This window comes from Cheilinus undulatus, linkage group 1 (genome assembly GCF_018320785.1).
Source record: "Cheilinus undulatus linkage group 1, ASM1832078v1, whole genome shotgun sequence".
Classification (NCBI taxonomy): Eukaryota; Metazoa; Chordata; class Actinopteri; order Labriformes; family Labridae; genus Cheilinus; species Cheilinus undulatus.
Genome location: NC_054865.1, coordinates 10,938,986 through 10,955,520, shown reverse-complemented (window position 1 = coordinate 10,955,520; position 16,535 = coordinate 10,938,986). Strand labels below are relative to the sequence as shown.

Genomic DNA, 16,535 nt, shown 5'->3' with positions numbered 1-16,535 from the left:
CCTATCCCCATCCCAGCACACAGAGACACACATTCACAAACACATATCAAGTGCAGAGGCGGCAGTGTTTTTGCAAGTGCAAAGGCTTTGGGTTGGTAATTTAAAGCAGTCTCTTAATATCATTGCATGCAAAACTCCATTTCTTCCCCTAATCTTCTTAAACCTTTCAGGAGTTAGTAATTTTATGCATTTTAATAGCAACTTAAAAAAAATGAGGCAATTGTAAAATATCCTCTTTTGTATAGTTGTTAATGACATGCATATCTTTTTTGTGAGCTCAAGTCATTTGACCTAATTTCCTTTGTTCAGGGAGGTTACATGACCCTAGGGTCCACATTCCCTGCTCCAATAAATAGATTGTGATATCCAGTCAATCTAATAATCAGGTTAATTATTCACTGTTTTCCCTGTCTTTCCTTTTCTGTTTCTCTGTCTCTTTCTTGGCCTCTCAGGAGAGAAACCCTACCGGTGCCCTCATTGTGACTATGCCGGCACCCAGTCTGCCAGTCTGAAGTACCACCTGGAGCGCCACCACCGTGAGCGTCAGAACGGCACCACCAACTCAGCCCCATCCTCTGGCCACACTGCTTCTTCTGACCACAAAGATGATCAAGGGAAGACAACCGGTGGTGGCATCTTTGCCCGACCAGATGTGCTCCGTAATGTTTTCAAGGGCATGCCTCCCAACCTAGACTTCAGGGCGGGTCCGTTGCTGCCGCATCAGTGGGCTTCAGCCGGTATGATGCCTCCCCACGACCGAGATCGCGAGCGCCGCTTTGACTCGTCCTCCTCAGCTGAGAACATGAAGTCTGCTGATGGTGCATCCTCCCTGGTCTCAACAGTGACAGATAGCTTCTCTGACTTGAGCAGGGCTTACCAAAGCATGATGGGAAATGGAGTCCACTTTCAAGGTTCTCTTCAGGCTTTTATGGACAACTTTGTCCTCAGCTCCATGAAGAAGGATATGAAGGACAACCAGAGTCCAGGCCAGCTTCAGGCCCATTGCTACAACGATAACGGTGAGCCCAAGGCAAAGAGGGTCATCTCATCTGACCCTGAGAGAGACGACAAGGCTGAAGCCAAACAGAACTCAGAACCTGGCAAACCAGGGTCCCAGTACGAACCACTTGATCTGTCTGTGTCAGTCCGGCCTGAGTCTGCATCTGGATCCCTTCCTGGCTCCTCAGTAACCATCCATGACAATGTGGCATGGCATGGCTGCCTCTTCTGCTCCTTCTCCACCCCATCATTGGAGCTCATGGCTCTGCACCTCCAGGCCAACCACCTGGGTAAGGCCCAACCACAGCGGGCTGATAATGGCAAGGAGCTCCATGGAGAGGCATCTGCTGCCACCTCTGCCATCCACTCCTCCAACAAGATCGCCGCACTTGACAAAGATGGTGAAAGAGATGGAGAGAAAAACCAAGGAGGATGGAACAACCACATGGACCAGCCCTACAACCCCTTTCAGAGCGACTTCTACAGGCGGTTTGGTGGCATGTATGATGGATCCCCAAGGGAACAGGGCCTTCAAGGGTTTATTTCCCCAACAGATCAGGGTCTGGACCTTCCAAGTCCTGTCTTTGGAGTGGCCTCTTCTGCTGTTGATGACCAGATTGGTGAGAAGGGCTCCTGTGGAGATGCTGAGGAGGACCAAGTGGGATCAGATGATGAGGTTCCTAAAGCGGGACTGAACAGTGCCAGTGAGACCCCTTCAACCACCCCCAAGAGACAGCTGCAACAGAATCACTCTGATGAAGAAGAAGAGGAGAGAGGAGTGGCTGAAGAGGAGGAAGAAAGAGATGAGGATGGGCAAATGGACATGGAGAGAGACGGAGAAGGAAGTCCACCTTTAGACCACATCCAGAGCCACCCAAAACAGCTCCAAGATGACTCCCCTCTGTCCCCAAGGAGCGGAGCTGCATTGTCAGCTTCTTCCTCAACCATGAAACCACTTTCTATGGTTCCCCAAGCCAAGAATCAAGCTCTGCCTCTGGAGAAGCAGTGGCAGCAGAGCCTGGGCCTCCTGTCTCCAGGAGGTCCTCCAGGACTGTTAAAGGCCGAGCAGCAGACCCACCTAGAGCAGCAGATGAACATGTTGTCTGTCCTCAGAGCCTACAGCAATGACAACCTGCCTGCATTCAATGGCTTGGGAGGCGGAGCAGGAGGAGCACCCACAGGGGGCATGAAGAGGCCAGACGCATCTGGTGAGTGTCTTTAACCTCTACTGGCACTGTAACTGCTTTACAGGACATCAACACATATTCACAGACAGCGATGCTGGCAGAAACCACACACATACAGTCATGAATACACATGTGCTTGCTACAGGAATTCAATCTCCTCAGCACTGCATAGACATAAATAGTAAACACACAAGGAAAACACTTACATTTTTTTTCTTGACACCCACAAAGGAATCTCAGACACTCACTGAAGGTCTCGCGATTGGCTCTGAAGTGATTTCAGCCTTATTTCAAGCAAGTTTAGAAGCTATCAGCCTGGCGACTAGCAACAGATTAATCTTTATTACACGTTTATATTACTGGGAGTGCAGCGCCTCCCTCCCGCTCCACAGCATGGAGGGAATAACCCTGAATGAGTCAGAGCAGGACCTCGGCTCCCCGTGCCATCTCCTGCACATGTCTCTTAACTATCTTAGCTCTCATAAAGCCGGCTCCCAAAAGCCCATTACTTTATAAGACTCGTCGATCTATGACCCTGTGAAAAATGAACTGTCAACTTTCATGATTCTGCTAAGGTTACAGCCGCTCCTTGAGACTGAAGAAGGAAGTTCTTTTTCTATTTTTTGCTCTTTCGCTGTTTGGGGCTGGCTGTTGAAGTGTCTCCATTGGAAGAAAGTTAAAAAACCCAAAGTTAGTGCAGAGCTTTGAAATACTGAAATATGCACACTACAGAAGAATAATGTATAAAAGGTAAATTTTACATAGACCTCAGAGCTTTGTAACAATTCTATCATTACCACTCCTGCTTTACAAAGGGCACTCCAAATGAGCAAGCGCTTTCCTATAATATATTAACACAGGTCTCAGAATCAACAAAAGAAATGCTACATTTAAGAGAAACTTAAAGTTACTTTCATGAACCTTTAATAATTCAACTACAGCATCTTAGCAAGGATGTTACACATACTAATTTTATCAGATTTTTTTTTTTATTTGTTCCAAATGTGTTATGCATTTCTGTGGCTGTTAAACAATCAGTCATTAATTTAAATTTGCTATGCATTTTTTAAAATTTCCTACTCATTTGAGATTAGTAGGGCCTGATCAGTATGACAGCTGAATATGTACTGCATCTCAACAAGTAGAAAAAAAAATGTCGCCTCGTATGAGGTCTACAGTATTTTACTTGTTATTCCCAGAAAAGACAACACTGATAAAACATGTCAAATTTGCATGCCATGTCAAACTTCAAACATCACCAAGCACAGATAGTCTCAATCACAAAATTTGTAAAGTTTTTGTACTTCGAACAGTTTTGTATTGAGAGTGCCTGTAGAGCGTTTGGGTTAGAATGGCAGCTGCCTTGAATGGACACTGATAATTCTAAATTTTTTATTAACCGCAAGATGGCAGACAAAGTGTCCATGAATAGGCCTTACATGTCTAAGTTTGGCAAAATTAAGCGTAATGGTTTATGGTAATGGTAAGAGTAATTACTGATGAATTTGAGAGTAATCCATGTTTTTTGTTTTTCCTTTAAAAATCCATACTTAAAAATCAAATAATAGACATTTTTCACCACAAATTTCTGGGCCAGCATGGCAGTGTGAAGGTATTTTAACAGGAGTGTAGGAGTGGTAACTATATTTGAATGTATACTATTTTTTGTCCTGTGGTCTGGACCTCTGGAAGAGTAGCTGCAGCCATGTGCCAATTCTAATGGGGGTCCCAGTAAACAATAAGCAATACTTTAACAGTGCATAGGTCGGTGAATCAAATGAAAGCAAAGAGTATTTTATGTTTTTTCACTTGTAGATTTACTGTTTGAATGAGTGCAGCACTGCTAAAGCAGTGTGGTCTGACTTAGAGGTAGGAGATGTTTTCAGAGTGTTTTTCTCTATGAAAAGCAGTGCTTAACACTGTTATATGTTAAGAAAATGGCCGGAGTGCATGAACAAAATGACACTACAGTTAAAATGATAGGATTTACACTTTTCAGGATAAGGATTAGGATCAGTAATGAAGACAAGAGATTTCACGACAAATGTTCTTTTTTATGCTTTTACTTTGCAAAATATACTTATGTAGTCATGCATGTACAAAAAGACTCACTGAAGTCCAATTATCCTGGGTTATGTGGAGCCTTTTCACTTTTAAGGAGTAGGAACAGTTCAGTTGCTTTCTCTTTGCAAGTAAAGCAGTCAAGGTTGAAAATTTTGCTGAGAGAATATACCTCAAAAAATGTTGTTAGCTAGGCTTTTAATTTGAAATATTTTGTCTTAATTTAAGGGCACTTCCTGTTGGGCTAAAAATACAAAAAATTCGACAACAAAAATAGCTTGCTACTGATAGAGAAATATAGAAAGGTAAAAGTAAAAAAGTGATATGATTGATACCACGATCATTGAGCTGTCTGTGAGTTTTTTAAAAGTAAAATAAGACAATTGAAGATGCAGATGTTCCCTTATTTTCTGTCACTTTGAGAACAGGAAGACTTTTGGTGATTAGTATCCATCTTCTGCCTTGCTAATGTAGCTTAACTACATCTAAAGAGATGGAATAGGACATTATTTATCTGATTGAAAACATTCAACGTGTTATTTCAGACATTGATTGCGTCATCGTCATTTTAACAATGACAGCCCCTATATCTTCTTAACTTTAATTTTACTATTAGCCTCAATATCAAAACTGGATTGTTTACCTCTGTTTGTTTTTGTAGCCAAATAAGAATTTGATATATTACATGTAATATGTAGAGCTCATGTTCACAGAAACACCAGACACATTTGAAGGTACATTCACTTTATTAATAATCGTGATCCCTTAATGAAGAAGTGCAGCTACATGTGTTCATCTGACCTTTCCATCTGACACAGTAGTATCTGTTGTCATGGAGCCAGGCTCTCTGCATATCTTAACAGCATGGCTGCATTTTAACTATACAGGATTGATATATGTTTCATCTCATAGAGAAAGGGCTTTGTGTGAGAATGCCCTACTTATTGTTTAATCAGAAAGTCTGTGAAAGCAAGCGGTGTTATGTGGGCAGTTCCCTATGCGGCTAGGAATGCTTGACCTTTATAGATAACGCTTTTCTCTGAGGAACAAAGGGCTTTTTTACATGTTGTTGGTTTGGCCTAGTCTGAGTCAGGCTTTCATTGTAATTAAAAAGTCCAGAGAGTTTTTTTGTGCCCAACTTTTCTGGTCTCCATTCAGAAGATAGCACAGAAGATAGCATTCATTCAGAGGATAGTACAGGAAAAATAACTCAGATTTACAGTAATGGGAAATCTACGTATCCTGTGGTGTGCTTGCCAGTGAATGTGTGAGTTATTGCACTAAATGTGACTTCCTGTGTAACTACACTCCTATCACAGTTCCCGATAAACCAGTGCTATTAGTGTTATATTTATCAGACAATACAAAACGTTATCTTACATCCAATGCCAGGCAAAGCTCTGTCATATAAAACCACTGATTTCAAAATGTTTGTGTCCATATGTTTGCAGTAAAGTGCTATATGAATTAACCCTAAACCAGTAGGGCACAAGAACCCGGAGGGGTCTTTACCACAAGCTTCGATGGAAGCTGCATGCATGTGGATTCTCATTCAAAGGTTTCAAGTGATGTCACAAAATCATGGAAGCGCCCTCTGGGGATGACTTCCTATTGCTGAACACTGTGGAGAAGTTGACAGTCTCAGTTTGCAACCTACATTTTAGCCAGTTTAAATTTAGATTTTATAATGAAAGAATGTTTTCAAGTGGATACACTGATGAGGAGACAAGCCAAGGTTGCATTTCTACAGAACTGCATCACAGGAAGAAACCCAGAGAGGAGCATAAAGCTACGTTGATGCTGTTAGACACTGTCACTGTACACTACAATAGGCTGTAAAACTAACCAGACGTCTCCTTATCTTGACATCAAATATTGTGATCAAAATATGACTGATATTTAACTAACACATTGCTGACTAACAGCTGACAGGGATCCTGTTACCACTGTTAAGTAGCTAAAGTTCGCTGACGTAAGCACTCACCTATAATTTGATGATGTAGAATTTCTCTCCCTTCACAACTGGCAGCTTTATTGATCCAGTAAACTCTGAAAATATATATAACTGTCTATAATTATTTTGATTTTCATCCTGGCAGCTGTGTAAGGAGACGGTTTCTCCTCCACTGTAGATAGACTTCCTGGCTCTGATTTTTCTAATTCTAGGGATTTAAATAGTATTGCTGTAGTACACGGGTGTCTTAAGTGACAAAAACTAAAAGATAAATCTGTTTTATAGTGGTTTTTGAGGCAACGCAGACAAGCTTCACTTTGAAAAGAAGGGAAAAAATGCCTGGTGCTGCAGCGATGTGTGGTGTTTAATGGTAGCAGTCAGTGTTCGAAGCTTCTGCCCTCCAGTCTTTTGCATGGTAAAGTGATTGGGAGATATGAATTGGTATGAATGTGTCTTTATCACTAGTCTTACTAGTAATGATGATTACCATTACAAACATCTCCTTACTTTATCTACAAGTCCCGCAACATCAAATTTAGCAATTTACAAAGGGGTAAAATGTCTGGTTTTAAGATTTATGTTGAGATGATGATATTTTGACAAAAGTATTAAAAGGTGCACAGAGAGAAGACATGCCTGAAGAAATCTAAAATTCACAAAGACCCTTCCTGTCTTCATTAGAGGTTGTACGTTGACATCCAACACTGTGTTCTAATGGCATGCAAGCATCAGACGTTATGTCACATTGCATCTCACAGCAATCACTCTCACTGTCCACCTTGCATCCATTGAAAATGTAATTCTCTGCCCTGTAAATTTTAGTCTCCACCTTGCAATTATTGCCCAGCAATTCTGCCTCTGTGTTGAAAAAAGTTTGAGCAGACTACTTAAAACACAGACATGGATTTTATTAATACTCAACTTTCTCTACCTGTGTAAAACAAGCTGATATTCCCTATTAAATGAGAAATGTAAAATAAAACCCACTCCTGATGCCTTGCCATCTACCTCTTCTAATGCTCCTTGGCCATCTTGATGCAAGTAACAGACTAAAAATTGGGCTAGTTCACTCACATGCAGTCAGAATACGACTATAGGAGTCAATGTAACCAAGCTGATTTGGTTGCTAGCGTTCTGTCATATGGCATACAGACAGGAAATGGTGTAAGAACAACATCAGCTGAAAGTTTCCTGCGAACATGGCCCTTATCTAAACCAATACACAAGAAGTGTTACGTCTGCATGGAGGAAACTGAGGTAGAAACAAGTACAGACTGTGTTCTGACCACATGTCATCAGTCTGAGCTGATTTGATGTTACAACTGATAAATGAGGTAAATCTTTAGTTAGTTTCAGTTTTATTTAGCTTAGCACCTAGAGTGTCTACATGTTGGTCCCACAAATCCCACAAATCAGGTATGCAACCTGAGCTTTCCCATGTACTCTCTAGAGCAGAGCTTCTCAAATTTTTCAGTCCTTGACCCCCAAAATGAAGGTGTCAAAGACTGGAGACCCCCACTGTACCTGAAGGTGGTTGAACACAGCCATGCACATTCAAGAATAGTCATGTGCAGACAAGTCCATCCATGGGAAGGGATACAAGGGAGATCTTTCTAGGCCCCATGGACTCAACAAAATCACTGGTCCATTGTAAAGTTAATCTGTGATAATAGTATTTTCTTTTTTTGTTACCTCTACCATTCATATAACCATTCTTATCAAAGCAACAGATATCTTTTTTATTCATTTGTGCTGTAGTATATAGCCAATCTTAAACATGTAAATCCCTTTTCTTAAAAACAGAATTAAAATGGGTTAAAGTGGCAAAAAATGGAATAAAGGGTGGTGAAAATTTCAGAAGTAGCAGAAATGGGTTAATGGGGCAAAAAACAGGATAGTGGCAATATTGGCTATAAAGTGACAGAAATGGGCAGAAAAGGATGTTAAATGGGATTAAAGCTGGCAAAAATTGTTTTACTGAGGCAGAAAAACAGGCAGATAGTGGCAGAAATGTATATCAAATAGTCAGATGTGATTAAAATGGGCAAAAATTGGCATACAAAAAGCAGAACGGATGGGCAGAAAATATGGGGCATTTGGATTAAAATTGGTAGAAATGAGTTTAAAGTGGCAAACTTTGTAGGGAAAAAGTGATTAAAACTAATCGTTTAAAAAAGAAAACAAAAAATCTTAGTTTTCGTAAGGCGTCTGGCGACCCCCTCTCAGTGTCCACGTTGAGAATCACTGCTCTAGAGGAGCTGTCTCCACCTTTTGTGTTGGACCGGTTTCTTGAAAGACAGTTTTAATAGAGTAGTTTTAATAGGTTATCAATGTGTGGGGGATAAATACACTTAAAGAAAATTATAGAAATGGTATAAAAACAAAGTGGAGAAAATATACAACTTAGCGTATTGCTTAATCAGTGGGAGCCCTGAGCTGGTTTCTCTGCAACGAGACCGTCCAACTTATGGATCATGGGAGCCAATTACACCCAAAGTATGCTTGTTTTTTTTTTTGTTTTTTTTTTTTTACTCATGTAAGCCAGCTTGTGGGCTTAATTTTTGGGTATCATGTAACCAAGACATCTCACCATCTTGACACATGTCAGGATGTTGAGATGTTCATTTATCAAATAAAGCACCTTTCAGACTCTGATAGTCAGTAAAATTGAAATAAAATAAGATAAAATGTAGTCTTTCTGTTTGGCACATTATCCAAATGACACGACTGGTTCCAGGCCATGGGCTGGTGGTTGGGGGCCGCTGCTATAGAGAGATTCTCTGGTAAGAGGAAGGGCAATTACAAAAATGCCAATGATGCAAATGGAAAGGCAAGGTGAAAAAGCAAATATATCTCTGGTCTTATTCAATTACAAGAAATGAAGATGAAAAGAATTCAGATGACTGATTCAGCTGACCTGATCTCCTCCTCCTTATTGTTATATGCAAGCATCTAACAGTTTAAAACTATACCAAAGTTTAGCACTACTCCTAGCACTGCTGTCAATACTGCCATTGTTATTCCTGTCACTGCCACTATTGTGATGCTGCCAGCTCTGCTACACATACTAAAGTTGTATGATAAAGCCTGAGATAAGGGGAATAAAGAGACGCTTGTTTCATGGTGAAATGCACTATTACAGCCCCTCTTTATGTTCCCACTTGTAAACCCCTTGTGTTTCTGGTCACCACGAAGCCAGCGTGAAGAGCCGCGGCCACTGCACGTTCCTCTGTTATTTGGGTGGGTGGAAAAGGGTGGGGCAGGCAAAGACGTCCGTAAAACTCAATTCAGACCTGGCAAAATGTGATTATCTGGAGTGGGTTTGCATTAGGTTTGTATGCAAATACGGCATAAATCATTAATATCGAAATTCTCCCCTGAATCTGTGGGAGCTGTTGTAGGGCACGCGCTGCACGTCTGGAGTGGCCGTCTCTTCATTAGTATGCCCAGAGGAGGGGGAAAAGGGCTACAATGCGCATGAATCTACTTGCACTCTGACACATAACAGATACACACATAGACGGATCCACACAGGCATTTTCACACGTCTGTAGTATTAAACCACACATCCCTAAATTGGCCCAGGAATTGGATTTATCAATAAATGTCATTAACAGCAGCAGTGGCCCTCAGGTCTTTGTAATCAGACAAGGTATCTGGTTACTGAGGTACACTACGCTGTGTAAAGATTGATATGAACCCACACCATTTGCTGTACTGTAGATGTGCTTAACGCAATCAATACTTGGCTGCAGTGGAGACCTATCTATAGCCATGCATTATCAAACATGAAGTATTACATTATTCAAACAGTGCTGTACATGCCACGACTGCTTGCGAACATTGCTCCTCACATCGTATTACTTACATTACCTCAACCCCCCTCGTTCATTTAATATATTAAACGTGGACCGGGACTTTAGAAGGTTGAGATTGACAAGCTGGAGAGGAAGTGTTGATGGAGGAGTAGGACTCAGACGAGCGCTCGGATGATTTCAGAGGAGGAAATGGCAGAGCTCATAGCAGAGCACCTCTCGCAATTTGAGAAGTAGGCTACACAAACAGACAGTTAGAGGATAGGAGAGAGAAAGAAGAGAGGGGAATGCTGAATATTCTCACATCAATTAGACCCATCACTTCCAATTTACAAGTGCTCTCACATTGTGCTCCACAGTTCTCCTCATAAGTGCTGTTGTTTGTTGGTGTTTGTAGCTGATAAAAAAAAAATCTCTGAGAGGAGCGGCTCCTGTGCACACATTACATGACAGTAAAAAGAGTCTATTTTTGAAGACATGAGAGGGTCAACATGTTTGGTTGGGCTTCAGTGTCATAAAAACAGCGGGAAGCCTCGGCAATGGTGTAGAATTGAGAATCAGAACGGTGTCATAACTAAGAGCCTTATGATATAAGACTGAAGCATTATAATAGATTTATGGCTTTATTCAAAACCATTAAAATGGAAAAACAACATGGCAGCTCACTATAACAGAGAAAGAACTGTAGGGATTTCACTGGCATATAAGACTCTGTCATTGGGGGTCACCAAGAGGAAAATAAGCATTTGTGCTGTCTCCCAGCATGATGGTTTTCTTTGCATCCAGCGGTACAGTTTCTGTGCTGAGTCCAGTTAGAAGAGAGGATGTATCGCTTTCCTGTAGTCACTCAATTTAAAGTGATTAGCAATGAATCTGTCTCCACAAGAAAGCCATTACTGCACGTTCATTCCTTTTTTCTGTATCTTCATCATGATGATAATGCATAACATTAGGCTAGCATGAGGGTGATCAATCACTAATTTCCCTTAATAAAGACGTTTGCTGTGTTTTTCTTGCCATCACTATTGTGGCGTGGCAGTGTAGTTCCACGGCACCTATAAACGCCTAAGTTCTTGGCTAGGTAAGTCTTGTTATAACCAAAATATCTGCTGAAAACATTTTTTCTTCCAAGGACATATTTAACCTTCTGTTATCGTAGACTCTTTCACAAACTCTTTATTCAATACATTGGGATGAATAACAGAGACAAGTCCTTATCTAATTTAATATAAGTATGGCTGCAAATAACGTGTTTTTTGACCACATGCATGTAGTCTCTTCAATGCAACTTTAAAAACCAGTGGTAAAAATGAAATAATGCACAGGACATCTGCTGCAGATGTTGAGGGATATTCTAGAAAGAGTAAAAATAATGTAACTGCTTTGGCTGACAAATATTCAAGTTATAGAATAATTAATGGAGGTTCGAAAATGTTATACAAGGGAGATTTTTTTTTTTAACTTTAACTGTTTAAAGCTTAACTATGTAAGAGGATGAATGCCATGTGCAGGTGATCTAGTCTACAGAATAGGTTTCCCTCCATTTTTGTAATTTTTTGTCCTTGCTTCTGCCCTGCTCTCAAAAAGAAATGATATAAGAAAGAAACATTTTAATTTTCCACTGTTGCATCAATGTCTTTTGTTCTTAAGACCTTAAAATAATCCCCAAATGTGTTTCTATAGATAAGTTGTGTGTTAATGTGTGTATGGTGGGCGTAGGTTTGGTTTTCATCTTAAATACGGCCCTGTTTCTGTTACAGCAGCCAATTAGCTCTGACAGAGAGAGCACACTCCAGCCCGTCTTCACTGCTGAGGATGTGAACTCATGAGCACCGAGGTCAAACCAGAACAATGTGCAGGAAAAATGCTGTCTATACACGCATGTGCACGCACACATCCAGGCTAACACATGCTGGTAGAAAGGGTTGCAATAAAAGGCTAATGTGTGTGTTTGTGTGTAAAAAGAGGTTCTGTAAAGCACTGATGGTAATTAAAGACATATGGTGGGATTGGTGGGCTGGCTGTGAAGCGCAGATGTAGTGGATCACAGTTGGCATTACTGGTGTAATTTTCACTTTCTCTGGTTTAAGTGGAAGAAAGGTAGGCATAACAAATTAAGCTTCACACACGCACACATTAAAAAAAATGCAGAATGCACATATGCTGGTGTCAGTAGAACACAGATACAGTAACTTTATTTATGCACACAAACACAGCACAACAACACTTAGACATGAATGAGATCTTTTCCAATATGTTTCTGGGAATACTTGGACCCAGTGTAAAAAATGGAGTGTGGACATTTTAACCTACTTTGAAAACTATTCTGGCTAATTGGTGATAAACTGTGGAATGATAAAATCAAAATCCTGCATTGATTGGTCATAATTTATATCTTATTTTAAGCATGCAAAACAAACTATGAAATGCTTTGACACTGTGTGATTTAAAATGATCTATTATTCACTCATAAAAGGTTAAAAATTCATTGCCTGGGAAAATTTCTGTATTTCTTCAAAGTGTTAAACAAAAAGTAACACTGACATTTTCAAGATTCATTTCATATAAATGACATATTTTAAGCCTTTTCTTTGTTTTCATCTTCATACACAGATCATAAAAATCAAAAATCCACTACCTCTAAATACTAAACTATTGCACAAGAAAGTACATCTTTAACTGAATCCTGGTGATGTACCTGGTCATCAGACTCCAACCTAGGGCCCTGGGTGAGCTGCACGTGTCAACGCTAACAACCATTTTCTTTCTTTTTTCTTTTTTTAATCTGTGATTTTATTCAGACTTGTTCCAGCCAGCTCAATCAAGTAAATTGATGGTGTTAAGTCAGGGTGGGCAGATGTGTGAACACAGCTGAAAATCGTAAGACAAGTTCAACCCTAGTGAGCAGGAGGGGGTGATGGTGGTGCATCCTGTGACTGGTGTGCAAACGTAGACAGCACAGTATAATACAGTGAAGCAGAAGAACTGAAACTATTGTAATATTTTTCTTTTTGATAGTCTACTCTTTTGCTGATTCCCTGAATATACTGAAATGTACACAGCACTGATATAAGCTCAGATATTATAAATATAGTGTCATAAAGCAGAGTGTGATGCTTCTTTGGCGTCACTCTTTTACTGTCATCTCTCGCCTCCTGATTCCTTCTTCCAGTGGTGTAATGCAGAGCATACCTGGCAACATGAGGTATTACCTCTTATTTTTGGTCTCAGACATACCCACCTCTAAATAAAGAGTATACCCAATAAAGAGTATATAAATTAAGAGTATACCCATTTCTGCACACCACACTACAACACTGCTGCCCTCTCCCTGGCTGTCCAACAGGGACAGTCTCCCATTGTGAGGTGCATGTGTGAGATCAGAATGAATTTAGTGGCTGTCCACCTAAATTTGCTTAAAATTGCCAGGAATGCTTGCAAAAACAGCTTAAATCTTGATCAAAAATGGCCCTCTCTAATCTTAATGCCCTTCATGTTTGCATTGCATCTGTTATCCTTTTTGATTAGGAGTCAGTCTTATTGTTTGGAGTGATGTTTCCAAAAAAAAAGGGTAGAATACATCCTGTCTGTAGTTGACTCTCTCATTGTACAGTAACTAAGATTATGTAATACCACTTAGAAAACCTTAATAACAATAAATAAAATGCATTTCAAGCTACTTTTTGCTTCTTTTTGGGCCATGCTTTTAACTCTTGCAAAAAATCACGTTTATAACGATAAATTTATTCAGCAATTATCCTCATAATAATAATTAACCTCAAATTTAGCAAAGAAAACACTTATGATAAGTGTGCTGTAATCAAAAAAAGCATGCAATGTCTACTGATTTATTGCAGTCCTTCTGCACTGTGGAGTGAAAACCCAGATAACAACATTTGTAATGAGTGAGGGATATTTTGTTCACATTAGGCAGATTTAAAGGGGTTAAAATCTGCTTTATTTTAGGAGTCTATTGAAGGCAAGTCATTTTGACTCTAGGACAAGTTGAATATATAAAAATTAAGTGAACAAAAGGGTTAAAAAGTCAGACTTCAGCTCAACCTTTGAATATAGAAAGACAAAAATATCCCTATATTTATTTCTGAAGAGTTTCAGTAAAACTGCCAGACCTCTTGACTCCATCCTCTTGCAGCATCTTTTTAATCTCTCTCCTGTCTGTCTGCTTTAAGCTCACACACCTGCATTCACTCCCACAAACACACACACACCACACACACATTTAAAGTTGCGATAATGCAGAGCCTGGTAATTGCCAATAACACTGTCCTCATCAGGTGGTTAATTACCATGAATTTGGTTGCTGTTTGTCTCGAGCAAACATGTGCACACGTATAAACACTCGCACAAAATGCTTTGACAAGTGCAAAAGAGCCGGGGTACATATTGCTCCCAAACACCCCCGTGTTTACTAATGAGCTACACACATAGCTTACCTGCAACGTAGTAATTGTTTTCTATGCTTAAAAACAGGCCTGGAAGTTCAATAAGGTGACACCCGTGGGTTTTGGTAGGAGCAGGTGGGTCTAAATCATGGATTTAAGACTGTGAGTGTTTTCAGAAGCATAAAAGCCAGAGATAGAAAGGTTGGAAAATAACACACATATGAAGGAGAAAGATTTAAAGTTGTAGTCCCTGACATACTTGAGTCCAGGAAGATTAGACTGACAGCCATCTGCCGTTTAGATGGCTGGACAGAACAGTACAACATCATCAGTATAGAGATAAATTAATTAGATAAAATGTACAAGTTTACATATTTGCAAACAAAAAACATCTAGTGAACCCTAGCCGAGGGAGATTGCACACCACATAGGAAACAGCACATGTGTTAAAAAGACAACTCTTACTGTTGGGTTAGGCCGAGGTTACCTTATGCATCCAACTGCATTATGAGTATTTTCTTTCTTTAATATTCTTTATATTTCCCTATTAGTGATGCATATAACTTGAGGTTGCCTCCATAAAAGCATGCATGGCTTTCACACAGTTTGTCCAATCTCCAAGTGGGCTTTCAGAGGCTTCCATCTAGCCACTCTGCCATAAAGCCTAGATCAGTGGAGTGATGCAGCAATGGTTTTCCTTCTGGAACTTTGTCCCATCTTCACACAAGCTCTCTGGAGCTCAGGATCTCTTGGCCTATCTCTTACAAAGGCCCGTCTCCCGAAATTGCTCTGTTTGTCTGGACAACCAGCTCTTGCTAGAGTCCAGGTTGGGCCAAACTTCTTATGGAGGCCACCGTGCTTTTGGGAACTTTCAGTGCAACAGCACTTTATTGTAGCTTACCCCAGATCTGTGCCTTGCAACAACCCTGTATCTGAGCTCTGCAGGCAGTTCCTTCAGCCTCATGGCTTGGTTTCTGCTTTGATATAAAAGCTTTGAGGCCTTCTATAGAAAGGAGTGTGCCTTTCCAAATCATGTCAAATCAATTTAATTTAGCACAGCTAAACTCTCGTCAAGGTGAAGAAAGATTTCAGCAACAGTTAACAGACATGTGAGGAACCTGAGCTAAATTTGAATTTTTGCAAAGGGTCTGAATACTTGTCTTTCAGTTTTTTATTTTTAATATATTAGCAGAAATTTCTAAAATTCTGTTTTCACTCTGTCATGATAGGGTACTGAGGGTAGATTAATGAGAATAAAAATGATTTTTTTTGACTGTTGCATAAGTGAAGGGAGTTTGAATACTTTCTGAATGCACTGTAGTTTAGGTTGTACAGAAAGAGTTCAGTTTCACCGTTGAGTGCTTTTCAGAAGCACTAAAAATGAGCAAATCTATGTAACTTATGCTGAATATTGAACTTGGATGCTACAGATCACAATAACAACACATTGAATTTATGGACAGGGGTCATAAAATGGCACTTGTAGCATTCTGATAGGCCCAAACCCTCAGCTGGCAGCCTTTGTGGCATTTGCCCAAAATCCCGAGGGTCAGTTTCTCACTGAAAGAATGGCAAAAGAAAAATGAAACACTTACTCAAGTATAGAAAAGCCATCAAGTACCTAAAGTGGCTGTCTAGGATATTTTAAGAAGATATGATTTATAGCACCTTCTAGGTTGTATTTAGTTTGTTACATAACTTCTGTTAAAGCAACTAAACAACTTTTCTTATTATACAGGATAATCTGTTAATGTGCATTATGAATTTTCTCCATAGTTTCCATAGTCTTACATTAACTTAGCCCAAACACATGATTTATGTTTAATAAACTGTATTGTGTAAATCTTATTATTGTGACTGAAATTATGTGAGAAAATACAAATAGCTAAGTTGTATAGAGGAAATTCTTGCTTTATTCCCCTCGTGATCAGAAACTACTGACCTGATTTTGGCCAAAATTTGTCCATGTCAAAGGTCAAACCTCTTCCAAAAACTTGTGGCTTTGCAGTGGACATGATTTGGTTAAAAAATTGATTTGTGGTCATTACTCGTGGCATGATCTGGCAAACTTTTTTAAGATGTCAACCACAGTTTGTCCAAAATCAGTCTGACTGTG

The 16,535-nt window shown here is 39.9% G+C and overlaps 1 protein-coding gene across 4 annotated transcripts in view; it reads left to right on the top strand.

The window, feature by feature from the left end:
- Positions 1-16,535, top strand: part of znf536 (zinc finger protein 536) — a 365,283-nt gene that overhangs the window by 276,303 nt on the left and 72,445 nt on the right. For all 4 annotated transcript variants that reach the window (XM_041784365.1, XM_041785223.1, XM_041783656.1 and 1 more), the window contains one exon: positions 453-2,207. In XM_041784365.1, coding sequence (XP_041640299.1) covers positions 453-2,207 — 1,755 coding nt within the window. The remainder of the gene's footprint in view (positions 1-452; positions 2,208-16,535) is intronic.